Here is a 27,833-nt window from a genome sequence, read left to right as displayed (position 1 = left end):
TCCTCTCTCCTTGGTCTGTCCTCCTCGCTTATCCCCTTGTAAGATCAGCTGTGTAGGTCTGCAGGTTCTAACCTGGCAGTGTCCCCATCCACACTTCTCCATTCTTCCAGCAAGAACTCAAATTCGGACTCACATCGTGTCAACCACACTATTGCAATAGTCTCCCAGCTGGTCTTCTGGGGCAGGTCTCTCTCTTTTCCAGATAATCCTCCACTCTATGGCTGGGTAATTTTTTTTTTTTTTTTTTTTTAAGAGAGGTATAATTCGAATGCCGTAAAATTCACCCATCTTTAAGTGTTTGATGTGTTTTGATACATTTGTGAAATTTTCAGCGGCGGCCACAGTTCAGTTGTAACAATATTTTCAACACCCCAAAAAGCTTCCTCCTGCCTGTTTGCAGCTAGTTCCCACTGGATTAAATTTATAAGTGCTACCCAGTTATGTCTCTCCTTTGCTCAGTATTCATTATGCCCCTTTTCCTTGTGAATTATGCACAGACTCATCGGCCCAAGTCCCAAACCCTCCCTCCACCAACTGTCCCAATATACCTTTACACCCCTGTTGCTCACCATTCGCTACATCTCCCTACCTTTCAGCTGGACGAGACCATTAGCTTCCTCTGTTGATTTCTGACCAGTATCATTGCTCAGGCTACTTTCTCCCATTGGTAGAAATGGAGTGTTAGAATGGAGTGTTCGTTAATACTCATTCATTCATTCATTCATAATATACATTTAAAGAGCAAAAACTTCAGTGTCTGTAAACCTAAAAGAAATCTTAAAAAATTTGTTCTCTCGATCTTTGCAAATTCCAATGCATCCTTGAAGGACCCCTTTCCCACTAATACTTTGCCACTAATACTAATACCCGACCCTGCTGGTTTGCTTCTGAGCTTGTTCTATGCTTATGGCCTCCCTGATGTTAGCCTGGTGTTCAAAGGTGATGAAGGAGAAGATGTGTGCAACCAGTGTGGGCAGGTCCAAAGGCCAGTTCGCACTAGCTCGTCCTCCCGGCAACAGTGCACACACAAAACCACTTCTTGAGGGTGGCTTTGTTCCATGTCCTCTATTCTTCTTACAATTTTGATGAAATATACATAAAACAGTTACCATTTGAATTATGTTTGAGTCAGCAGCATGAAGCACATTCACGTTGTTGTGCAGCCATCCGCCTCTGGAACTTGTTCATCTTCCCAAATGGAAACTCTCTACCCACTAATCACTAGCTCCCCCTCCCCACTCTCCCTAGGCCCTGGTGACCGTGAGTGTTCTTTCTGTGGCTATCAATTTGTCTACACTAAGTACCTCATTTAAGGGGAATCATACGGTTCTTTTGTGTCTGGCATCTTTCACTTCGCTAATGTCTTCACGGTCCATCCACGTTGTGGCCTGTGTCAGAATGCCTTCCTCTTTAAGGCTGAGCACCATTCCATGGTCTGGACAAGCCACCTTCTGTTCGTCCATTCGTTGATGGGCACTTGGGCTGTTTCCACCTTCTCTGGACTCTCTTCTTGATCCCAGTGACATCTCCACTTGAATCCAGGTGTACGGGGCAGTGAATGCCTTAGCTCCTGAGTATGTTCTAGCTGGGCTGGGTGCTGTTTTCTTCTTCCCTTTTTTCTAGCCCAGTGTGTGGATGCTGTGTATTTCAGCTCTGCAACTCAGCAGCACCCGCCATGTCAGCGTGCTCGCTGGTAGCCTCCCTGGCGCCCCCGCACCCCCGGAATTAGTCAAAGTAACCTGTTTTGTTAATTTGCTACAAAGCAGCGTTCATAGGTGAACAAAAAGATCTAGAAAGGATTCAGGTTTTTAAAATGCTTCCCTCCCTCAGTGTTCAATAAATAATAATAATAATAATAGTAAAAAAGGCTATATTTTACTGATGCTTTCCACTTGGTAGCGGTGAATCGGGACATTGGTATATTTACCTCAAATCCTTGCTACAACATTTTAAGAGACATATTATTGCCATCACAATTGAAAAAAACAAATGGAACTCAAAGACTAACTTTTCCCAGGCCCCCCCACAAAGATATGATTGCCTGTTACCTGGGCATCCCCGCGCCTCAGGCCCTCTGGCACTCTACCTGCCATCAGTCTGGTGTCGAGATGTGCATCACATCACAATGGTACCAGCCCCCCCATCGGCAGGCCTCCCAAACGCAGGCCCCTCTTGAATTACTTCTCCTTGGTGAATCCCTCCATCCCTGGACGTTGCTGTCTTTGAGGGTGGCATTCACCGATAACCATTACTCATTACGGCCCTGTCAGGGGTGAATGGCAAGTGACAACGTACCTAAGTGGAGAATAAGAGACATTCAACTTAGATTTTGGTAGCAATGGAAAGGAAATACACACACACACACACACACACACACACATTCTCATTATTCATAGGAGTTCTCTTAAATGTGTTTTATCCTATGGATTTATCACTTCCTGGGGTGTTTCAGCCACCACCTGTCTAGCATCTTCTAAGAAAGACCGTAGGGTGCTGGAGCTTTCTGTTAAAATTGTAACTAGCAGTTTGGAACCTGGGTTAGGAAGACAAAATGTGGACAAAAGTGCCCCGGGGGATGAAGCCTTGGTCAGCTACCTTAATTAGCTGTCTTTGGAGGCCAGCATATCCCAGGCCCCATGGATGCACAAACATATATACCTAGGGACGTAGGAGTGTAGATATTGTCCCATAAGAAATTCCCCCAATTTTCCATCTCACAAGCCTCTGAAAAAGCCCTAGTCCTTCAGGAGCATGCTCTTTTCCAGATTCCTTTAGCTTTATAACCTCGGCCACACAACTGCCTGACTTCAAGGTGCGTCTATCTCTCTCTCTCTCTTTTTTTTTTTTTTTGACTAATCAGCTCATTAGTCATAGTAACCTATTAATATCATCTGTAAATCATGTTTCCGGAAGAAGCAGAAAGAGAAATTACTATCAGACTCGGAATTCTGATTTTTAGGAGCACCTGGGTGGCTGAGTTGGTTAAGCATCTGACTCTTGATTTCAGCTCAGGTCATGATCTCAGGGTTGTGAGATCGAGCCCCGCGTCGGGCTCTGTGCTGGCATGGAGCCTGCTTAAGATTCTCTCTCTCCCTCTGCCCCTGCCCGCTCACGCTCTTGCTCTTTCTCTCTCCTAAAAAAAATAAAATAAATAAAAATAATAAAATTAAAAATTAAAAAAATTCTGATTTTTATTTGACAAATATTTTAATCACAAAGTTCCATGCATGTATCACATAACATACATGGATGACTATATCCTTTCTGCACACTTTAGGTCTCTTACCATAAGTCATACTTGGGCAGAAAAATGAGGCCACAGGCAACTTTGGCTACAGTTTCAATGGAATGCTTCTTGAACATTCCAATTTGAGGAGTCTAATATGCCAATGGAAATTGCTAGTGTCCTATCGATGGGCATCCCTGCATCCCAGGGTACTGTGTGCTTAGGAGGCCCTGGATTGAAATTCATCTTTGCTAGGCTACAGGGTCAAGGCTTAGAGCTGTTACCACTCAGGTTTATGTTTGTGTTTATTTCTCACTCATATCAACCTTTACTCCAGTGATTCGGTTTCTCCCCGATCTATTCCACATTCAGTCTATAGTCAGTATGGGCTTTCTAATGTCTGGGGGGGGTGCTTTCTGTGCACAACAAAGATCGTTAACAGCTACTTAGGTCTTTCATGTTCAGTATGCTAGAGGTACAAATTCAAAAAATCAAATTTTCTTTTCCTAGAGTTACACACTGAAAAAAATAAAAATGTCCTTAAGTTTTTAGATTCCGTTAGCTCTATTTGTAAATTTAAAAGAAGATAAAATAAAATAAAAACTGTAACTCTTGGGGGAACTTTGAAAATCATTTGATTAATTCAAATTGAAGACTAAAGTCCCTTTACTCAACAATTAGTTCCATTTAGAAACACAGTTAAGTACATTCTCTTAAAACCTTAAATTGCATTTATGAATTTGGTATATTTAATTTTTAAAAAGCACTTAGTGTGTCTGACTGGGAAGGCTTCAAACCACATTTTCCAGAGTACTCACCCTGGCGTCATGAGTCATCAAATACATGTCAGGCATTGCTGGCCACTGGAGATAGAGTAAGCAAAACAGAACAATGAGCAACAATGAATAAAACAGAAAAATCCCTTGCCTTCATGGAGTTTATATTCTTATAACTCTTAAGTTCATTAAACTCTTAAAAACCTAATAAACTGAAGTTTTAAATGAGAATTTCAAAGTCAGAATTCTTACACCTTTCAACTTAAAATTATAAGTCTAAAATCAATTATACATTTCAATTAGAATCATAAACCAGATGTGTATCTAATTAGTGTCTATAATCTGATGGTCTTTAATCTGATACCTAAATACCAAGTGTACAAATGATTCTTAAGCCTGATTTAAAAAATACTAATACTGTAAACTTGATTTGCTTTATCATTTCTCCATTTATTTCTAAACTTTGGAGTACTGAATCCTGGGTTATGCAACTGAGCTTCTGTGATGTTCCTAACCCAGTTCATAACCCAGATACCTGATCATCTCATGTAGGTTGAGACACTTGAAACTAGTGGGACTGGGGACCTACAGGTCGCATATGACCAGAGTGAACGTTTCCATTGAACAGATGGACACACTGAGCCAGATTTTAACAGTGACTACAATAACAGGGGATTCCACATCTACTTTCCTCAGACAAGATTGGTTTCATAATATGCTGTTTGCTAGATTCAAGCCTTAACTTCATAATCTTTTTTGATGTTGTCATCTGATTTGGATGGATAAATTACATAACTGTCCCTACCTCTCCTACTTTACTATCTGATTCCATTCAGCTAACCCAAACTATTCTAATTCTTCTGTGTCTGGCTCTTTGGCCTTGCCTCCCAGGATACTGTTTATGTGTACTAGAAGATGCCACTCCCCTGCAAGGCCAACATTCAGAGGTGGCTGAGTGTAGCTCTCCTCCCCACATCTCCATCAACCCATCCCATTCTTTTTTTTCCCATACACACAATGACTATATTCTTAGTTTTAAGTCAAGGACAATTCAGGCTTGCTCTCCAGAAAATTCCCGGCTGACCCCTCCCTTCAAACAGATTCTCTCTGCTGAGCCCCTTCTATATAGAAATTCTAAAACTATCATTGCGTCTTTGCTTAAAACCCTTCAGCAGTTCACGCTGCACTTGGGATAGAATACAAAACCCTTAATGCAAGTCCTTGCATGATCTGGCTCTCGCCTTCCTCCATGACCTCATCATACGCCTTTCTCTCTTATGCTCCACTTCCAGCCACACTGGCCTCCTTTAACTTCTTCCAACAGAAGCTACACTTCTTACCTACCTCAGGTCCTTTGCATGTACTGTTCCCACTTTCTGAAACACCATTTTCCCTACTCTTTGCTTGGATGACTCCTCATCCCATAGGTCTCAGATGAACTGTCATTTTTTCATAGAGGTTATTCTTCTTCGTAGAACGTGGCACACTTTGTGCATTTATTTGCTTACTGCCGAGACCTTAAACTGTGTGGGGCCGTGTGTGGTGTTCTGTTTGTCCAGCACCCATCACAGTGCTGGCATATTCTAGATAGTCAATAATTCCTTGCTGAACGAGTAAATACCACAGTTGCCACAGCAATCACCATTAGCCTTCAGTCATAACTTGTAATCATTCTTATCACCACTTTTGGCTCATGGGAGGTACTGAGTAATTGTATGTTGAGTTGGATTGAGATATCTAAATGTCAATATCTCGTGCATTCATTAATACAATTATTTTGTATTACGTCTATGGTTCTTTGCACATTTAGTCTTCTATTGCTTCTAAAGCTGTAGTCTTTCTGTTCTTAGAAGATCTCTTACAGTAAAGAAGACATTTTAGCAAAATGTGCCTTTTGGGGGGACTAGCCTTTCCTAATTTTTAAAAAATGTCACTGACCAGTAGCTAATTGTCTTACAGATAGAACTAAATTTTGATCAGTGTAAGTATAAGTTCCGTATGATACTTAGTGATTTTGTTTGTTTGCTTGTTTGTTTACCCCCCACCATCCCAAGAGATGGATTAGTTCCGCTGGCCCCAGGTTACAGAGGGCAGCCTTAAGATACTGAACGGAAGCTCTAGTTCTAGATTATCTAATGCTTGGGGTTTAAACCCCGCCTCCTCCGCATAGTTCTTCAAGAACCTTGGGCCCCCTTCTCCCCCCGCCCCCCCGCAAAGAATTCAAGCCTCGGAATAGCACCGAATTGCGCTAGAACTCTTGAGTCTTAACCATTTAGAGCCTGCTGTTTTTCTGGGTTTTGTTTTTTTGCGGTATCAGCCTGATAAGATCATAGCCCCATAAAAGATTTCGCGTATCCTTATCTCTGCACCTTGGCAGCTGTAGCTACGAAACTACGGCATAAAAAAAAAAAAAAAAATGATTTTGAGCGTTGCATCGTTAGTAATTTTTTAAAAAGCGCAAAAAAAGGTAAAATAAAATACAATGCTGAGAAAGAAAAATCAGGTTTATTTTTGTTGTTTATAATGCCTGAGCATTTTTGGAAACCCAAATGGGGGTGTGGGCGTTTTGAAAAAACGGCCGCGGCACAGCGTCGTCGGGGTTCGCAGCATTGTGACCGCGCGCCTTTAACTCGGCGTGACCTCGGCGTCCCGGGCCCCGCGCCCCCCTCCCCTCCCGCGTCGCGCGCATTGTTGTCCTTTAGCGATTGGTTGCTGGACGCGAAGCCTCTGTGCGGAGCCGTGCTGTGTAAAGGACCTGAATGCAGGTTAGCGGGCGGCCAGTGACTTCCACGGGGGATCCAGGGCGAGAGAGGAAGAGCCGGAGGCCACCACCACTGCGTTTCCCAGGCGGCGTGGAGCAGGCGGCCCGGCGTTCGCGGCTGTCGCAGGAGCCCCCGGGGGCGCCCCCTCCTCCGGCTCTCGCCGACTTCGGGGTTGGCGCAGGTGGGCAACACAGGGCACCGCCGACCTCCCGGTTCCCGCCGAGGGGGTTCTGTCTCTCCCTGCGAGGGGGAGGGAGCATCCTAAAAATATGTAAATATGCAAGCGCTGACTTCGGGCTGGGGCACCAGCCAAGGTCCCCGCGCCGCCGCAGGGTGCTTTACATGAAAAAGAGAAGCCTGTCAGGATCCGTGCTCTAACTTAAGGCAGCGCCGTGGTTAGCATGAGCCTGGGCGGCTGAACTGCTTCCTGCCCTTCAGGAGCCGTTCTGCGCGCTCGCGACCGAGCAGCGGTGCCGCCGTGCGGGTGTGGATCGGCCGGCACGGCCTCGTTGGCAGCCATGGCTCCCGACGCCCCCTCGGCCAGTAAGTAGGAGCATGCATGTGTAGGGGGGCACATGCGTGTCGGCGCGGGAGCGCGCGCGCGCGCACACACACACACACGCGCGCACACACACGCACGCACGCACACCACCCTGAGCCTCGGAAGGAGGAAGATTGACGAGGCGCTGCAGTTGCGAGGACGACTCGGGCTCTTCCTGGATTCCGCAGGAGCCCGCCCGCCGCAGCGGCTGTCTGCAGAGCCCGCTCGGACCCCCGTGCACACGCGCCCCCCATTCGAGCCTCTGTAATGAAGACTGCCTCCCGAGGACTGCAGGAGAGGCAGAGCCAGCCTGCGCCCGCCACTGCGGGCCGCGCGGCCGAAAGGCCCTGGGGGACACGACTTGGACACTGTCAACCCCACGCCTCGCTCTGAGCCGCCGGCTGCGGAGGGTCTGCCGCCGCCCCTCCGGCTTCCCGGGCGCCCGATCCCGGGTCAGCCCCGGAGGCCTCGGCTTCCTCATTTGTTTGGATCTTTTGTGCCGTGGCTCACAGTTGGCTAAGCACTCCTGCGCTGAATCGGGCCATTGTGTGCGCTCCCATTGCTTTCACGCTGCAAGTCTCGGCGCCCCCACCCCGCCCGCCCCCTCCCCGCCTCCTCCTGGCCGGGGAGCCTGCTAACGTGCCTTTCCCCCCAGGAATCTGGAAGCTATAAGCCGGGCGGATTGCAAATGAAGTGTAATGCATTGTGGGACGTGTGTAAAATCGGAGCCTTCACCGTGGGGGTGTGTGGGGGCGTGGGGAGGGCCGGACCCGCCGCTGGCGGTGTAGACGCCGACGAGGAGGGGCTGGGAAAATGTGCGCAGAGTCCGCCCGGGTCGTGCCCGCCGTAGACGGATGAAGCAGCGCGCTGCGCCCCGGCGCTGAGGCCCCCAGGATCGGGGTGGCAGGTCGCGCTCCCCACCATGAAGAAGACCCGGAGCACAACCTTGCGGCGAGCCTGGCCTAGCTCGGATTTCTCGGACCGGGCCTCGGACCGCATGAGGTCCCGGAGCGAGAAGGACTACCGCCTGCACAAGCGCTTCCCCGCGGCCTTCGCGCCCCAGGCTTCGCGGGGCTACATGACATCAGGTGGGTACCCGCGTTTCTGCCCCCGGGCCGGGTCCGCGGGGCGTGCTCGGTGCGCCGCTGCCGGGGAGGTGGGGGGGGGGCGCTTAGGTGGGAGGACGGCCGGTGATGGATGCGCTAAGTTATGGGGAAAGCAGGAAAAAATTAGCTCACATCCACCATTTTGTACCTCCGCAAGATCCACAGCAGGCCCTCTCAATATGGGGTTGGAGAGCTATTAGTTAGGTAAAATAAGGGAGGGGGACGTGCGGGCGTTTTGGCTGCAGGAGATAAATGACTGCAAGCTCCTTGCGCGGCAGCCTCCTGGAGCTTTGTGGAAGAGCCTGCGTCCGGTGCTGCCTGCGGTCCCGAGCTGGCTGCCTCCTGCCTTGCGGCCAGTTATCCTAGCGGCTATTTAAATAGCCCCCTGTTCTTAAAAGGGAACAGGTTCCATGCACAGTTCTGGATGGTCTGAGTCAGGCAAGAGCCCCACGTACATCGCAGGCTCGTCCGATGTGCACGCAGAGAACTCTGTTGGAGCTCATTGAACGCATTCTGTGGGGTAATGGTGTGGATGCGGATTGCACGCTCACATGATACCGTGTGGGTTTAACATATGTTGCTTTGAATTAGGTTGTATGGAAAGCATGGAGGCTGTGTTTGCATGTCAGACAGGAAGGACGAACAAAACGGTAAATGGGAACGAAGGCTTCAGAAAAGGGTTCATCATCATAAAACGCAGTGCTGTAAAAAAGCATTTCGGAAGGAGCCGGTTCCCTTTGGCAACACAACGGAATGGCTTTGGTTGTGACTTGGGAACCCAAGGGGTAACATACTGGAGGAAATGCTGAAGGAGGAAAATCCTGGAACTCTTTCCTTGTTTTCTCCTTACTGACTGTTGACCACTTGTATGCGGTGATGTATAAGACATCAATTTTTGTTCGTTTTTCATTCTGAAGGAATTAATTTTCTGCTGAACATAATGTGATGGAAGAGCTGAGTTTATATTCGAAACCACATACTATTCCAAATCACCCTGAGCCCTGTCTTAACTGGCAAGATTGCCTTAAGCCTGTGGTTGTTGCTCACAGGGTGTCTCTACTATCTTTCCCTAAAACAGCAAGTTTTTTTTTTTTTTTTTTTTTTTAAACTGGGGCCAGTATCTCATGCTTTAAAAATGCCTTGTGACCACATTTCCATAAATATAAAACCTAAATAAAATAACCATCTTTTTTATTGCAAAATCTGGTGACAGAAGGATGTTGTACTATTTTGGCAATAAGGCTCCCTTGATTCTCTCTTTCATGAAAAGCCAGATTTGCAAAGTGACAAGTACAGTTTATACTTTAGTAATTTCAGTCAATCACTGCTGTGGTTGCTACATTCCTCAAACTTGTGATAGTAAATTTTGAAACACACCTAAGTCGAAATCTAAATCTCAAAACACATATGTACATAAATGCATGTCTGCGCCGAGTGTTTTTAGATAATCCCAGGTTTCAAATGCTTGGGTCTGAATGTCTTCATTCCACACTGAATGGTTCCCCTCTTTTTTTAATCCCTCTTCAGGTGTTAGGCTATAGGAGGGCAGGTGGCCATAATTTCTTCGACAAACCTGTGAGATTCTTTAATGATTTCAGGCGTAATCCCATGGAGCCTGTTTTTATCTGTCTTTGGCATAGCTTCATTATGATCACATTTTCATTATTTGCTAACGTACTTCGCTACATTGCCAGTTCTGCAAGGTGTTTCTGAGGGCTCAGGGAAGAAACTCTTAATTTTATTTGATTCTCTTTTCTTATTTCATTTCTTGATCTGCAAATGGCAAGCTGGTCTTAACGGTGATACTGAAAGATAAGCTGTTTCAGGTTGGTGGTTATCTATGCAGATTAACGTTAGGCGCCCACGGAGAAAAGAAACCCAAGAGGTGGGGGAAGAAGAGCTGTGTCATTCATTCAGCATTTTCTGGAGTGTCAAGAGCAGAGTGCCTTGCTAGATTCTCATGGGGCTACAGGGTTGGATATAATATGGTTTGGCCCAGGGACGGAGGGCTATTATTTATTCATCATTTTAAATGTTAGCTAGAACATGTAATAAAAGCTATTGGTGCTAACGGGAGGCAATAGTAAATATTAAGACAGATACCTACAATGAACACTGGGAGAATAGATGGGATCGCTCATGTGCATCTTTTGTGTGTTGCGGGGGGGAGGTATCTTATCAATTTCCTTTTCAAATATGGCTCTTTTCCAAATCTGAGTCTTGATGGGAATAGACAGTATATGGAAACACGCAGAGATCATTTACAGGAAGTTCTCTTCCTCTTAAGAAATGTAAAGGAAATCCACTTGTATCAAGTTAGTGACTCTGGATACAAACAGAGCCTTTGTCACATAAAATGGAATAGAAAATGAAGCAGCTAAGAAACACATGAGCCTTTTCATATTCTTTCTGTTTGTCCAGTCATTTGGGATAATGTCGACTGGCATTATCATACTTCATTTTCAGTAAAAAAATGGTTTTTTTGTTATTGAGTTCAAAGGACAAGATAAGTTACCGAGTTACTTAAGACGAGGAACTTAAAATAACTTCAGTTGAGACTCTTTTTAGAAATCCACACCCTCCCCCCACAAATAGTCCTAAAAAATATGGGGGGGGGAATCACTTTTTTTTTTAACTTTAGGAGAGGGGAGAGAGAGACAGAGAGAGAGAGAGATCCTTGGAAATGTTAATAGCTGTTGTTTGGTCTGGGATAACTGTCACGCAGTAGATTCTGGAAGTTTAACTCTGTTTATTAAGGTAGAATTGCAGGAGTTCCATAATAGCTTTCTAATGAGACAGCACCATTTCAAACAGCCCTCTCTCCACCAATAAGTAATTACCAGTTTGAAATGTGATTTATAGCAATAGGCTTGACATTTAGCCTGGACTTTTTCATATAGCTTCGGGATAAACGACACTTAAACTCAAGAGGTTCAGATAGGCGTGTATAAAACTTAAAAGAGATCCTGTTGAAGCATAGTTCAATAGAGAATTCTGAAACTTTAAATCTTGAAAACCGCGGCTTTTATGACTTTGTAAGCTCCCAATTCATGCTACCAAATCTAAAATAATCCTAAGAATTCACAGACCTCCTCCTGGCACCCGGCAAGTCCACGGGTCATGGGATGAATCCATTGTTCATCTTGAATATTAATTTCCCATTGGTAGTTTCTGGGCAGAAGGGGGGACAATCTTGCCTTTTGTTCAAATCAAGATGAATAACTGAATGTGAATGCATTATCTGAAGAAGAAAAGAGGTTAGATCAAATGGAGGTAAGATCATTCTTCTGCGTTTTCTAAAACTAGAAATGATGATAGCAATTAACTAGAGATAAAAGCAAACCCCCCTCCCCAAAGAGGAAAATATCAGTATAATTCCTAATGCTTTACATATGAAAACATGCTCACAGACCTCCGTGAAATAATTTTCAAGGCGCCAAAGCTTTTGTTGGTGAAACTGTTAGAGCCCCCTGTCTGTTAACTGTGTGACCCGTGACCTCTTCACACCAGTGATGCTACTGAATCCATTTTCTTCACTGCCTTCTCCCCCAGCCCTGGGGATGGGTGCTTCTGGATGTTCCACGTGTAATGCCACCAAGTTTGGGGGCATTCTGTAGATTGGGCTTGGAAGGTAGTTTTTCCACGAGAAAGGTTCTCCTGAGCATGTTCATAAAAGGGGTTGCTTAATGTGAGACCCTTCCAAAGTTATGGCACTTTCACACGGATACTTGTCACTTTAAAGAACAGGAAAGCAGACAGTTTTAATACCATGGCTTTAAAGGATTTGAAAAGAAAGATCCATTAAAAAGCGCCAAATTGACGTCTTTTAGGAAAATTTAAATTGGGGTTGTCTGCCCATCAGACTCATACCATCAGTGGGGAGGAATGACCAGCCCACCACATTGATGAGTATATTAGTTTTCATTTTATAGAAACGAATTCTGGGGCACAGCTGATGGCGTGTCCCAGTTCCTTATGTTCTGTTATTTTAAGAGATGTGAGAGTTTTCTGGGAGTGGAGGATGGACACTCGAGGTTCTAATCTGGGCCTGCCACCAACCAGCTGTGTCCCTGGCGAGTAACATGACCTCCCTTCCCGTCTGCAACGGGTCCTTCTGGTCCCCGCTTCCATTACAAAATTGGGCTCCGCGGTGACTCTGTAATGAGCCATCCCAGGACTTGTGAGCACTCACACAGAAATCCTTAGAAATAACCTTTGCCCTTTCTGCTTATTGGAGTCATGTGCTTCCCCGTATGTGGGGTATGTGGGAACAGTGCTCATTTTGCAATAGAATCCTACTTCCTGCCATCCCCCAGCATTGCGTTAAATATGCCCAGGGCTTGTCCTGGCAATCAGAGTAATGGGGGTAGGAGATGATGGACGAAGCTATACTCATATGCAAGTTTTAATAAACAGCAACCTGTCACCTCCTTTCCCCTCTTTGCGGAGATCCATTTTTAGCAAGCTCCCCCAACTGTGTTTTAATTTGAAGCTACCTGTGTTGACTCCTTTCATCAGGCCAGTGGAAGTGAGGAATATTACACTTGGTGGTGAATGACTTTATTCTTTATTTCTCAGGAGAACATGAATGCGCTCACAAAAGGTCACCTCTCTTGGTATTTCAATATCTTTTACACCCTTGTGAACGTTTTTATTTGAAAAAAAGGAATATGAGTATATTGCATAAAAGCCTTAGCATTTTTACACCCTGAGAGCAATTCTGACTGAAATTCCCTATGCCCCAGAGAGTTAGGACAGTTCACACAATAGCACGTTCTGTGGTACGTGATTGCTTATGCTGAGCTGCAGTTATAACCGAGAAACAAAATCTGGTTAGATCCTGGCTAGTGGGATAACATGCTGACTTTTGAATTTAGGACAGGCTTTTGTAGATCAGTCCTAGAAACCATGTGGAGCCCCATCTGTAAGGTGTAGAGTAGGGGGTCTTGTAGTTTGTAAGAATGTAAGCTGTAGTCAACTCTAAATTAACCCTTAGCCGCAGTAACACCAGAAGGAAATGACATGGGTAATTTTTTAAGTAGATAGTAAACTTTTCCCTAAGTAGTTAGTCCCTAGGCTATTTTTATGTGGCATTGGAATGTACAACCAGTTGGTCAGAAAATCCACCTAAATATTTCTAAGATCTGCCCCTAATTCTTCATCTGTGGTGTTTAAATCTTCTTCTGTTCTATTATAGTATCTTCCAGACTGACTTTTCTTCCAGTCCAGTTCATCCTTCCTGTGTCCCCAGAGGGTTTTGGGGTTATAGTTAAATCATTTCTCTTTTCAGTGTTTCTCATGCTTGTGGATAAAGTCCTAGACCAAGGCTCTTCATGTCATGACCTCCCTCACCTTTTTCCCCTCTTCTTCCTGGGCGTTCCTCACCACCCTGTGCGCTAGGCTCGGGAGACTCTTTACCTTCAGCAATACCTTGCTGCTGTTTCGTGACTTTCGTAATTTCTCCTACCCTGCTGAGAACATGCTCCCCTTCTTCAGAGGTCTGATGGAATACTGTTAAACCTTCCAGAACCAGCTCATACACCCCTTCTCTTTCCGTCTTCCTCCAGATCCTTTCTGGAGTAAATCACTCCTATGACATTCCTTCTGTACCCCTGTCATAGCCCCGTGGCCACACTAGGTCACACCACGAGTTCACGTGTGGGTCTCCTGTCTGAGCTGGTGAGTTCCTCAGTGGCGGCCCATATTTTATTCACATCTCTCTTTTGCCAGCAACCGCAGAGCTTGGCACAGATTGGGTACTCAGTAAATGTTTATTGGACGAATGAATAAAATATGACTTCTCTTAAAAAACTGGATGAAGACAGGAGCACCTCTCCATGAATGGAGCATTAGAAAGCAGTAAATAATAGGAAATGATCAAGAGGCAAGTGGGGTGGTTGATGTGGTTGGTGTGAATGGAATGGGACTTCCGAGAATGATACCAATTAGAAGAGGCTGCCCAGAGGGAGGATTTCCCGGTGTCTTGAAGGACTGACTGGGTAGGTAGGATTTGAGGAGACAGGGAAGGAGGCGGATGGGGGGAAGGTTGTTGACACAGTAAGAACCAAGGATGAGAGGAGCATTTCGGGAGAGGTGTCTGTGGTGGCTTGCAGGACAGATGGGAGAGATGAGAGTCTCGAGGCCAGGAAACCAGAGAGGAGGTGGTCGAGGGGGCCCATGTGATAAAGCCATGAGATGGTGAGCGACCGCCACAGAACAGTGCTCCCAACACTGCTGGGCATTAGCCTACCGCCCCCAAGGTTTTAACCATGTCCACACACCACCCATATTATGTACTTAATATTTTTCCTTCATCTCACCCACTGTTTTATTGAAATGAATTGAAAAGAAGATTTTGTATTTTCTCTGAAATTACAGGTTTCATTTGATAATTCTTTTTTTCCAATCCCCATGTAAATTATTAATATATTACTATTTCAGTTAAAATACTCAACTAAGTACTACCTCACATACCTGAGTGGTACTCATGCCAAGGTAGTGGAAAACCTGTATCAGCCAAGCAAGAAGGGGTGGGACTGAAGGGGAAAGGGAGAATCTGGGAGAACAAAGAACTGGCTGTTCCTTGTAACTGGATTTAAGAGGTTAAAAAGAAAAGAAAAGAAAGGTAAACCAGATCTGTGTTGGAAGAATGTGGTATATGACAGGGAAACATGGGCCGCGGAGCCAATGATGAGTTTCCATTTTGGATGTCAGGGGCTGGTTAGTCACACAAGTAACAGTAAAGGTTACAGATATAGTTTGGGGGTCATCCACTTAGCCACGTTAGTTGAGAACACGAGGATAGCTTAGCTTTTTGTACTTTATGTTCCGTTTCTTAGAGGGGAGCAGATGACTGACTTATTTTTATTTCCAGCAGATGGAGGGTCTGTTGGATTCCGTTCACTTTGAGTCCTACTTGGGTTTCTGCAAATGTGGGGAATCAAGGTTAGGATTGCTTAGAGATCATCTGCTCTCCTGTTCCTAAATGGGAAGTGCTTTTCATTGCTAGGATCTGTTTTATTCGTGTTTGCATTTATTCAGAAGCCACTGTGTTGTTGATAAAAGGGATATATGTTTGATGTCTGTAGTCAGGTGTGAAAAGGGTTGGAGCTATGCACGTCGCAGCCCAGAAGACTAGACCAGCTATGTAAATAATGTACATTTCAAACATCTGTCATATACCTCTGCAGCTGAAAAATTATGGCTTAGGTAACTCATATACACAGTTAAAATCTCCATTTATCTTTCTACTCAAATCCATGATGGCCCCTCCAGGCCAAGTTTTCTCTTTTTGAAGATAAAAGAGAGATTTGGCAGATGCCTGGGGCATTCGTGGCAGCAGGACTTACGCCTGGCCCTATCCTTCTGATGGCCATAGTTTCAGAGGGAGGAACCCTCTCGCTTTGCAATTAACACCCCCACCTCGCCCCCACTGCACATTCCTGTCTAGCTGATTCCCCTAAGAGAGCTAACAGGCCACGTATTGCTTTCGGCATATCCAACTTTCGCTTTGAAATCATTTATTCATCATTACGTGAAATGAAGGGCCCTCAGAGCAATTGAGGTACTGTGGATATTTCTCATTTTGGGGGGCTGCCCAGCATCTGAACACCCCATCGTGTGTAATTCCCCACTGTCATGGGTTGAATGAGTGAATGAGCCCCCCCCCCACCCCGCCCCCAACCGGAGCCATTCAAGTCCTAACCTCTGGTACCTGTGAATATGACCTTCCTTGGAAATAGGTCAGATGTAAGTAAGGTAATCCGGTAAGGCTGGTGTCCTTGTAAGTAGAAGAAAAGAAACACAGACGCAGGCACAAGGTCATGTGAAGACAAAGGCAGAGATGTGAAGGACGCCTCTACAAGCCAAGGAAGGCCAGGGATGGCTGGCAGCCACCACGAGGCAGGAGAAAGGCGTGGGATGGGTTCTCCCTCAGAGCCCCCCGAGGGGAAACAGCCTTGCTTCTGTCTTCCGGCCTCCAGCACCTTGAGAGAATATATATCTCTTGTTTGAAGCCGTCTAGTTTAGGGCACTCGGTTTTGGCAGCCCCTGGGAATTCATACACCCTCCTTATGAATGTTGGCGGGAGGCTGAAACCTCATTTCTCCGTGTGGGTGCTGAACTTGCCATGGGATCGCTTTCCTGGCCTGCCTGGCACGGAGGGCATGGGTGCATGATCTGGGTTTCACCCCGTCACCCACGCCCTTCCAGACTTGTTGGGAGCGGGCGCTTGTCGGCAGAGCAGTGGGGGCTGTGAGGCATCGTCCCGTCGCAGGGTGGCGCTGTTGAGCCGGGCGGCGTTCTGGAGGCGGGGGGGGGGCGGGGGGGGCGGTGGCGGGGGGGGGAGGGGAGGTGGCAGGGCTGGTAGCACGTGAGCTTGATAGTGGCTGCTGAGGATTCCTCACCGAAGCAGCTCTGGCTGCAGAGTTCCAAGCCGGGATCTCCACAACCCCCCCCCCCGAAATTCCCCGAGTTCCTCAAAATATTTCAGTAAATATTTCAGCCTCTCTTTTCTGAGAGTCTGTGTGGCATCGCTTCATAATCCAGCCTTTCCAAGACTAGCTGGGTAAATGTGACTAAAGAACGGGGCCTTCGGGGCCTCGGTTTCCTCACCTGCAAAATGGGAATAATAATGGTCTGTCCCCATGAGGTTTGGGGAGAATTAGGTGAATATACGCGAAGCGCTTGCAACCAAGCTTGGCACATAGGAAGCATTATATCAGGACCGCTTGTCATTAGCATTCTTAAAAGAGTCAGCATTGGTTTCTGCTAACCTAGTGAACTCATTCGAGTTCTCATTTTGATTGGTTTTAAAATAACTGAGAGGAGTATTTGGACATTTTTTTCCCCCCACTCTTGCTGGTTATTTATAATGAAGACAACGGTCGGCTGTTGATAAACTTTAAAAAAAATGCTTTAAAAGAGTTTGTTTGGCCAGGGAGTAAACGTGCCCCCAAGAGCTGAACAGGAAGGATGGCCGTAGTGTCAGATGGGGTTTTCCGCCTCTGTGAGACTGGCTTCATTCAGTCACTTCATACAGCAGTAGAGCCTTGTGACTTAGGGCTTTAAAATCAGAGGGTTGTACATCGGTGTCCTGGCACCCACTCGCTGGCCCTATAATCTCGGCAATTTATGGGCTCAGTCTATCCTCTGTTTCTCCTCTGTAAAACGAGGATAAAGTAGCATCTAACTGATAGTTGTTATGGGCATTAAAGGAGCAAAGCATGCAAAATGATTAGCATGGTACCTGACACAGGGTAAGAACTTTTGCACATTTTTGCTACTATGTTATTATTTCTTTGGAGGCGTAACTACAGGACTGACTTGTTCCTAAATGTTTAACACCTGAGGGTGCAGAAGAAGGGAGACAGCAGGTAACATGTCCATGATCTGGGAGAGTTAAAAACAGCATTCAGTCTGACTCTTACCCTTGGTACTCATTTCATCAGAAATCACACATTCCATCCCTCATTGATTTTGGAATGTGATCTTCTAAGAAATCTACAGAATTATTCGTTTACCTAAGTGGGCTCACTTGTCCTTGAATTTCCATCTTAGGAAGAGTGGTAGAGAATTGTTGTGTATTCAGTACTCCTGTGGGATATACATCTAGGAGAACTTGGCTTCACTCGAATCAGAGGAACAGTGCCTCGTATAATCAGACTCAGCTTCATCAGAGATACCTGCATTGGCTTTTCAGTTGAAGATAAAGGGGAAAAAAGCCTCTTCTGAGCTGAGGGTTGAGCTGCGTGCTTGCGTGTGTTTGTGCGTGCAGTGAAATCGACTATCACAGAAATGCAGCGTAAGAAAGCAATGCTGTGTCTATGGTGTATCTATCCAGGGCAGTTTTGAAAGTGAAGCCCAGTGGCTTCTCTCCTCCAGACCAAGCCCATTTCCCTCCGTAGGTGGCTTGTGATGGTCCCATGGAATCTCAGGTCAGAAGTCCCCTTGAATTGTGTAGGAGGTCAAGGGGTGCTACAGCTTGGGGTCCGCTTGTCAAACGTGTTACTATTTCAGCAGCTTTTCTTTCTTTATTTATTTTTATTTATTTTTAAAGATTTTATTTATTTATTCATGAGAGACAGAGAGAGAGAGAGGCAGATGCAGAGGGAGAAGCAGGGTCTCCGCGGAGCAGGGAGCCTGATGCGGGACTCGATCCTAGAACGCTGGGATCATGACCTGAGCCGAAGACAGACGCTTAACCGACTGAGCCACCCAGGCGTCCCTTCAGCAGCTTTTCTAAGAGCAGCTGGTTTGGCTACAGGACTCGGGGCTTTGGGATGGCAGCCTGAGCTGGGGGAGAAAGGGCCCCCCCCCACAGCTTTCAGAGCTGCCACCACCCCCCGCTTTGCCTCCCTTCCCAGACAGACATGCGAGCCACGGCCACTGGGATTTGGGAACTCAGAGCTTCCCACTTTTGCCTTGTTTACTCCTGAGTTTGCATTTTACCTACTCATTTTCAACACTCCCCCCCCCCCATCCTCCTTCCTTAAAGTCCAGGGAAGGATATTAAAGGGCACTGAGGACCTTGCTTTACATGGTTGTGGCCAATTCATTGAACTTCAAAAGCCCCCTCTAATTAGAACTCCAGAATGGGACAAAAGCATTGGCTTTTGTTGGCTGAAGCAGCATTTCTGGAGAATGCAGATGTTTTCCCATAGGTTTGGGATGGCAAAGCGAAATAAGCAGTATACCATCCCGATCTTAAGGACCAGTAATGGAGGTTTACGTTTTCAAATGCAGCCAGAGGTGTGCAAGTTTCTCTCCAATGAGGCCCTGTGAGCGTCCTCGGGCTGGGGCTGATGCTGTGGGTTTGTGGTAGTTGTGACTAATGGTTACCCACCATTTGTGTAGATAGCGTGGGCCTGGGAGGTTTCTGTTCAGCTTGATGGTGGGAGGCCAGAGGTCGAAGGCCCTGGGACCTAAGCACAGTTCCCGTGTGGCCCTGAAATGTAGATATTAGTGGGGAACTTTTTTACTCTCAATCCCCCTTTCCCCCCAGGAAGGGAACCAGTTTATTGGGCATGTACTTGGTACCAGCCAGTGGGTAAGAGTGATCTCATTCATTTCACATAATGGTCCTGGGAGGCAGCCACTAATTAATATTTTAAGCAGCACAGATCAAAAAACTGAGATTTTATATACTCACACACACACATACACACTCACGCACATACACACGCATACACTTTAAGTCATGTACGTATTCAAATACTGTTAGTCTCTAGGTTAGATGTTAGTAAAATTAACTTCTTATTTTTAAGTAAATATTAAGTAATTTCTTTGACTGCTTTGGTGGTTCGTCTTGCTCTTACTCTAGGTCTCCCCCGCCCTTGAGAGACCTGAGTTGTACTGAGAGGACAGATTTTCGCCTTTCCTGCATATTCTGATGAGTTTAACCTCAAATATTCATGTATGTTATGTGAGAGTTATCTCTACTCGGCCAGCAAAAGTTCTAAGAGTTACCTTGACTTGCCTAAAGGATTGTAGTCTCCTAAAATCTAGCAGGTGATGGGTGGGGGGGGATGGTGGAGGGGATGGGAGGGAATGGGTGGGAGGTTGCTGGAATCTTTTCCTTCTGGTGTTTCATACCCTTTCTCTTACCGCCTTAGACAGAGTTTCTTAATCTGTCTGTCGTGAGCCCCTCCTTGTCTTAATTGGTCTCATGTTTCCATGAGCCATGCGGTGAACATCCCTGATTCTTGGAGGAGATGAAACAGTTGGGATCATAAACTTCCTAGGTCTTAACTTGTTTGGGACCTGACAACCAAATTAGAAACTTTAAATGGAAAGAAGTCCCCCCACATAAACGTCATTTCATTTATTTGTAAACCATTTTCTGCAGGCTCATTTTCCCTTGTACTCTTCTTTCCTTTTTTAGTTATGAACAATCGCTAAAGAAACTTTAGTGCAGTTGAACTTTTGCCGTCTGTTGTTGTAAGAGCTCAGACTGAGCATTATTCTGAGCAGTACTATAGGCCAGGATCCAAATAATTGAATAATTGGACAGTACTCTGCTCAATAATTTTAAATGATGGGATGGGGGGGCAAAGAAGGAGGAGCTATATGTGTCTGAATGGTACAAGATAGGATTAAGTAAAAAGTAGTCAGGAAATTAATAAACTCAGAATTTTGGTGACTATGTTAAAAAAAAGTATAGATGGTTAAAAGGGATAAGTGGACTATATCTTTGAAAAGAATCAGTTAACTGGTTTAGAGTACATCAGATGTATATTATGACATCTTCAGTTAAGAGGAAAAGGGAAAAAAAGTCTTTGTGATTCCCCATAGGAATCACTCAGAAAATCCTGTGCAGTCTTTCCTACTGTTTCAGTGGCCAAGGGAGATGAGTTCAGTGACCCATGACAATGTAGTGAATGTGGATAATATGAAAACATACTCTTCATTTAGTACTTAGGCTGGTCAAAGGACTTGCAAAATCTAGCACCTATGTAACCCTTGGAGTGTACTTTTTTTTTTTTTAAATATTTTATTTTTCAGTAATCTCTATACCCAATGTAGGGCTCGAACTTACAACCCTGAGATCAAGTGATGCACGCTCTACCAACTGAGCCAGCCAAGCGCCCCTGGAGTGTATAACATTTAAAGTAAAACAAATAAAGCAAACTCCCCTATTCTTTAGAATATTAAAGAACAGCCACAAAGCTTTCAGATACATACTGGGTTTTCAAGAAAACCAAAACCCAGAAATTGCTTTTAGACTGTGTAATTGTTAAAAACTGTATCTATTAACTCTTCCCGTTTTATGGCTGATCAGCGAACACTTACATTCTGTCTGTACCAGACTTAAAAATACTAAATAAATATAACAAAATTGCCAGCTCTTAAATAAAAAAAAAAATGTGACTTACAGTTTCTCTGTCTTAACTTTAGAATCAAGGCACCAAACTAGCTAAACTCACAGGAATGAAAAAGGTCACATTCCCTTGTATTCAGTTTCCCAAGATTAGAATTTCTGAATATTTGCATATCTCTCTTTTAACTTCTTATTGCCAGGAAAGCAATCTGGGAGAGAGCACTTCTTTAGAGAAAAGCGTTTAACGATATGCAGGAAATAAGTGGAAATAACAAGACTTCTCACCAATTCTCCGTGCCCTGCTGCTTTGAGATGAATAGTTTTGCTTCTCAGGTACAGGCATATTTTAACTCGATAGACTCATTCTTTAGTCATGTATTTTTTTTTTTTACCTTTTATTTTCATTGTGGTAAGATCCATGTACTGTAAAATTTGTCATCTTAATTCTTTCTAAGTGTAGTTCAGTGGCATTAAGTACGTTCGTGTCGTGCAACCCGCACCATCCATCCACAGAACTGCTACCATCTTGCAAAAAGAAAACTCTGTTCCCATTATGTAATAATTCCCTGTCTCCCTCCTCCCAGCCCCTGGCAACCACCGTTCTATCTCTGTGACTTTGTCTACTCTGAGTACCTGATACCAGTGCAATCAAGCCATATTTGTCCTTTTGTGACCAATGTGTCCTCATGTCCTTTTATTTCACTCAGCATAATCTCCTCAGAGTTTATGTCCATGGGTTTCCTTCCTTTTTAAGAATAGGTAATATTCCAGCATATGGATAGACTGTATTCTGTGTGTCCATTCATCTGTCGACGACCCTTGGGTTGCTCCCACATCTTGGTGACTGTGAATAATGCTGCTGTGGATGTGGGGGTACAAATATCTCTTCAAGCCCTGCTTTCAGTTCTTCCGGGTATATACCCAGAAGGGGAATTGCTGGATCATAGGGTCATTCTGGGGTTAATTTTTTGAGGAAACTCCATGCTGTTTCCACAGCAGCTACAGCATTTCACATCCCCACCGACTGCAAAGGGTTCCAGGTTCTCCACATCCTCGCCAACATTTGTTCTTTTCTTTCCCTCCTTTTCCCCTTCCTTCCTTCTTCCTTCCCTCCTCTCCTTTTTCTTTTTTTTAATAAAGATTTTATTTATTTGAGAGAGAGAGAGAGAGGTAGAAGAAAGAGAGAGAGCACGAGCAGGGGGGAGGGGTAGAGACTTGGGGAGAAGCAAGCTCCCCGCAGAGCAGGGAGCCCGATGCGGGGCTCCATCCCAGGACCCTGGGATCATGACCGGAGCCAAAGGTAGATGCTTAATGACCAAGCCACCACCCAGGTGCCCTTTTCTTTTGACAGTAGCCATCCTAATGGATGTGAGGTAGTCTTAGTCATGTATTTTAGGAAGTGTAGATATTCATAGCTTCACTCTGTTACAGATGATCTTTCTTCCCTGGGAAGCTGGAAGGAAGGGGGAGTGATCTCCGTGTGGTCATCTCCCCCCACCCCAGAGAAACATGATGAGTGTTGGACGCTTTTTTTTCCCCCAAGAAGGCCACGGTTCCCTGGTTAATAAGCACAGTGGAAGGTAAAGGTAGAGCAGATACAACAAGGAGCTTCTGGTTTCTTTGAATGCTGTTTTCTTATTTTTTCCCCAAATGAGAGACATATTTAAATGTGGGTAAAGTCAACTTCTGATCATCCGAACGCTGTTCCTGCCTGTGGCGTATGCTTGGAAGCAGTGCTCTGGGACGTAAAGACAAGAACCCTGACCCTCCAGGTGCGTGGAGAGCCTGGCGCATCCGTGGAGGTGAACTGTAGAGATGAAATATTGGGTTGTGAGCAGTCACGAGTCCTCATCGAGGGTAGAGAGAGGGCAGCCCGAAGTTGTGCGGTGCGTTTGGCGGGTCGGCACGGAGATGCCCCTGTCCTCGCATTCTGGACACGCTCGCCCGGAGGGAGCCAGGCTAGGAACGTGCTGTGTGGACCGTGGGCTCCTGGATACCATCTGTGGGCCCGCGTGGGGTTGGTTCCTTCTGCAGAATCACCCAGGGAGCTTGGTAAGCACACACACGTCTTGGCGTCCTTCCTCAAGGATTTAGGTTTGTAAGTTTGGGATGAGGCCCAGGATCCTGTAGTTTTGAAGACTCCCCAGGTGATTCTGAGGCACCGTGAGGTGTGGTAGCCACTGAAAACGTTCCTCGCCCAGGGCAGCGAGTCTCTCTGTGTTTTCGTCCCTTTATTCACTTGGCCTGTCCTCTCATATGCACGGATCGCTTATGGGAGAGCCTGAGTGCCCATGGTGGTGGAGCATGCAGACCAGCCCCGGCCTTTAGGAATCCGGCAGTTTTCCGGAGCCCCAGAAGAAGCAATTGTAGGATAGTATCATGCAAGCTTGGGGGGAGCTGAGTGAGGTATCACACTGCAGGAGTGCCTGGCAGAAATCTGGGGGACTGCAGGGGACTTCAGAAGAGGGACAGTGGCCCTGAGCCGGCCCTTAAAGGTTCCAGGAGGGTCAGCTGGGCAGGGAGGGACAGACAGCTGGAGGGGGGTTCGCATAGGCAGGCAGTTCTCGTCCTTTGGAGGCAAGCTCGGGGTGGTGGGAGATACTGCTTAAGATCTAGAGGGGTCCTCGAGTTTAAGCCAAGGAGCTGTGATTTTATTCACAGGATAAAATCTGGTTTTTCCACTTCTGCACTCAGATTAAAGAGCACTGATTATGAAAACCACTCAATCAAACTAAATTAAATTTAGTTAATTTAATAACTATTAGTTATTATAATAACTGCTGCAGGGTGGTGACATGTTGTGATTTGCATGAGATCATCCTGACTCGGGACAGTGGGTTGTGGACCTCGAGAAAGAACTGGAGAGGAGAGTGGTTATCAATAGGCTTGGAAGGGTCACAGGGGCCAGGATGTGGAGGGATTTCGATGCCATGGTGTCTGTCTCCTCCTTGAAGCAGGAAGTTGGCCATCGGCTGTGAGAGGTGGAAGGGGAGATGGGCAAGGGGGTGAAGTCAAAGTAGTCGTGTTGGTACCAGGAGAGGGATGTGTAGACGGATTGGTGAGCAACTTCTTGAGGAGTTCAGCTGAGGCTAGATATGGTGAATTTGTGGTGGCATTTAATTTTAAATTTAATTTAGTTTGATTGAGTGGTTTTCATAACCAATGCTCTTTTTTTTTTTAGATTTTTTTTTTTTTAATTCATTTGAGAGAGATAGAGAGAGAGCATGAGCAGGAAGAGAGGCAGAGGGAGAGGGAGAAGCAGGCTCCCCGCCGAGCCAGGAGCCCGCTGTGGGGCTCGATCCCAGGACCCCGGGATCATGACCTGAGCCGAAGGCAGACGCTTAACCATCTGAGCCACCCAGGCGCCCCCATAACCAGTGCTCTTTAATCTGAGTGCAGAAGTGGAAAAACCAGGGGCGCCTGGGTGGCTCAGTCGGTTAAGCGGCTGCCTTCGGCCCAGGTCATGACTCCAGGGTCCTTGGATCGAGCCCCACGTCAGGCTCCCTGTTGAATGGGGAGCCTGCTTCTCCCTCTACCTGCCGCTCCCCCTGCTAGTACTCTCTCTCTCTAATAAAAAAAAAAGAAATATTAAAAAAAAAAGTGGAAAAACCAGACATTCGGATTTCTCTAGGTTTGGCACTTCGCCAGGCAGAAGGATCAAGAGTTCTAAAGAGCTGAGGTTCCTTCTCTCTGTGTGTTGTCACCTTCCAGGGAAGCCGGAGCTGGTGTCTCATTGGAGGTGTGGTCTTGGAAGTGCAGGGACAGCATATGACGAGGGATCCAGGGGATTTTGCTTAATCTTCTGGATGGTTCTCTGATGATGGTATTCTGAATACTCAAAAGGTGAATCCAAATTCCACAGAAATAGAGAGGGCAATAATTTGAGTCTTTTTCTCAAACCGAGTCATCCCAAACTCCTTTTAACATTGTTCCAAGAACAATTCAGATCTGAGTGTAGCATCACGAAGAAGTTTTTCTTCAGGACTGTTGGTATTCTTCTGTAGCTCTAGACAAGAAAAATTGATCATCTAATTAGGCCTTTGTCAGATGGGACTTGCTATGTATATAATGTCTCACTAGACAATGTAATAAATATAACTAGGACTAGAATTGCACTAATTTGGGATAATTAGGAGGAAGACTTGTCTAAATAAGTGAAAGATTTAAATTTTATAGAATGTCTAATGAAATGGAGTCATTACTTTCATGTCCTCAGGCTATCTAACGAATGGGTACATTATTTATAATTAGCATATCAGTTGTTGCCATATAAGAATTTGCTCCTTTAGTATTTGAAAACAGGTTATTTTTCCTTCTTCAGTAATTGATATGATCCCTTGAAACCATATTTATGCCACTTATCCATCCTAACTAAAGTAAAGATGACCTTCAGCCTAGCCCAATTCTATAATTCCCTAACTCCAGATTGGTAGATAACAAATTAAAATGAAATTTTTTTATAAGGGAGGATGAGGTAATTCTGCATTCTTAGAGACATCTTGGGTCTTCTGCTTTCCTTTTAAAAAGAAATACATATTTCTGCCATCTATATGAGAACAGATACGTTTCTTTTTTTATCTAAAATTCATAAGTAATACACTAAAAATGCACACTACATAAATACATCATGCATAAATATGCAAGATAAATTAAGAGTTATTCAAGATGAACTTAAAAAGTAAAATTGAAAGAAGGTGATAGTCAAGATAAAATAAATACTAAAATTAAAAATAAGTAAAGCATACAAGATAAACACTCAGAATGATAAATATATATCCCAGAAGAAATAAGTAAAAACCATGCTGTTTTTCCCTAAGGATTTTAGAATTTTGTGCCAATAATCTCCTTCATTATTGAGGGCCTGTGAGATGCCAGTTACATACATGCTTAATAGAACAAACAACCCTTTGAGTTCGGTACTATGATTATATCAGTTTACTGATGAGTCTGAGGTTGAATATTATTACATAGTCAGTAAACATCAGAGTTAGGATTGGAAGCCAGGTCCAAGTTTCCTTAGTAAAAACCTTTAGTTCTTCATCCTCCAGTTTAGAATTAGGGTAAAAGCAAATGGTGGTTTTTGTTTGTTTGTTTGTTTGTTTTTTGAGAGAGAGAAAGAGAAAGAGGTGGGAATAGGGGCAGAGGGAGAGGGAGAGAGAATCTCAAGCAGGCTCCATGCTCAGCACAGAGCCTGACACGGAGCTTGATCTCACGACCCTGAGATCATGACCTGAGCCAAAACCAAGAGTCGGAGGCTTGCCTAACTACACCACCCAGGTGCCCCAAGTGGTGTCTTTAACCAAATCTAACAGAATTAGGAGGTGGACCCTGGGTTGTGAGCCAGGTATCAATGTACAGCTAACAGAAAGAAAAAAGAAAGATATGGTAATGCAAAAATGGCGGCATACCATGAGGATCACAACGATAGGTCATGGCGAGTATTCGTCATCGACCCTCATCTGTTTTCCAGCCAGTTATCTATTCTTTGTACACACAGAATTTTCCGTTGGTTTTCTGGAAGTAGAGTCAACGGCAGCCACAGTGGCCCCAGACCCAGGTCTGGGAGAAGGCTGCCGGAGTCTGGACACGGGTCATGCACCTAACCGGCGGGGTAGCCCCGCCTCTCTCTGTCTCGTGTGTAAAATGGGATAATAACAGCATCTATTTATGGGGTTGTTTTGAGGATTAATGCCTTAATAAATGTAAAACCTTGAGAGTAGTGCTTGGCACAAAATTTGCGCTCAATAACAGTTAACAGTTCTTCTTCTTAATAATAACCTTATGGTCTGAGGATAGCAATAAGCAGCTTTGGGTCTAAAAAGGGGTCATTTATTTCTTACAACTGTATCTTTTTTTTTTTTTTTTTTTTAGGGGTAGGAAAGGCTTAACTGCCAGTAATTACAATTTCCCTGACCTGTAGGGAGCAGTTTTAAACCGTGTGTTTAAAATAGATTGGCTTTGTGGGGTAGACGTGGTACTTTTTCAGCGCACGTGTTACTGATCTGGAAGTAGCAATTAGGACTTAATAGTCATGAGGTTGCCAACTGATGTTTTTGATAGGAGGTAGGAGTGCGTGTGTGTGCTGGTGTGACGTCCTAATTACCGCCTTGTTTTGCCCTTTCTGGGACTTACCCAGGGCTCTCCATCTGTGAGGAGCTCCCATCAGTCTGTTCTGTCCTCTCCCTTAGCAGATACCCCACTTTCTATCTGCAGGTCAGTGAGCAGCTCCCTCAGCAAGGGCACTCAAGCTTCCCCCCCGACATTGCCCAGAAACTGACTTAGGCTCTGCACCCCTCCTTGCTGTTGAAGGATTGTCTTGCGGAGGCTCTGATAGGACCAGCATGGCGGTCATGGTCCTCCACGGAGAGGACAAAACTGCAGATTTGTTCCCAGTTGAATGGAGGCCCTGAGGATCCACAGCGTGGGATTGCATTGGTTCCATTTTGCATTGTTTGCTTTGTGGCAGCTTCTTTCGCACTCATTCGTTTTCGTGTCAGGCCATCCGTCTTGAGTGCGGTTGTTCCGCTCACCTCGGTGAGGAAGGGGCTCAGCTCTAACAATGGGGCATTTTTGAATCCGGTCCTGCCTCTCCTGTTCCTTGTGGC

General features: G+C 45.4%; 1 protein-coding gene and 1 long non-coding RNA gene across 2 annotated transcripts in view; one reads left to right on the top strand and one right to left on the bottom strand.

The window, feature by feature from the left end:
• Nucleotides 1-1,830: 1,830 nt before the first annotated feature.
• LOC118522351 (uncharacterized) lies at nucleotides 1,831-4,089 on the bottom strand. Its single transcript, XR_013446667.1, has 3 exons — nucleotides 4,041-4,089; nucleotides 2,966-3,128; nucleotides 1,831-2,295 (listed from the first exon to the last, which is right to left on the bottom strand). It is a non-coding gene; the product is annotated as an uncharacterized LOC118522351 (long non-coding RNA).
• Nucleotides 4,090-7,046: 2,957 nt separating this feature from the next.
• Nucleotides 7,047-27,833, top strand: part of STOX2 (storkhead box 2) — a 104,718-nt gene continuing 83,931 nt past the window's right edge. The window contains exon 1 of the mRNA XM_036071329.2: nucleotides 7,047-8,393. Coding sequence (XP_035927222.1) covers nucleotides 8,228-8,393 — 166 coding nt within the window. The 5' untranslated portion in view covers nucleotides 7,047-8,227. The remainder of the gene's footprint in view (nucleotides 8,394-27,833) is intronic.

This window comes from Halichoerus grypus, chromosome 3 (genome assembly GCF_964656455.1).
Source record: "Halichoerus grypus chromosome 3, mHalGry1.hap1.1, whole genome shotgun sequence".
Taxonomy (NCBI): domain Eukaryota; kingdom Metazoa; phylum Chordata; class Mammalia; order Carnivora; family Phocidae; genus Halichoerus; species Halichoerus grypus.
The sequence above is the reverse complement of the archived record's forward strand: the minus strand, read 5'-3'. Positions and strand labels throughout refer to the sequence as shown.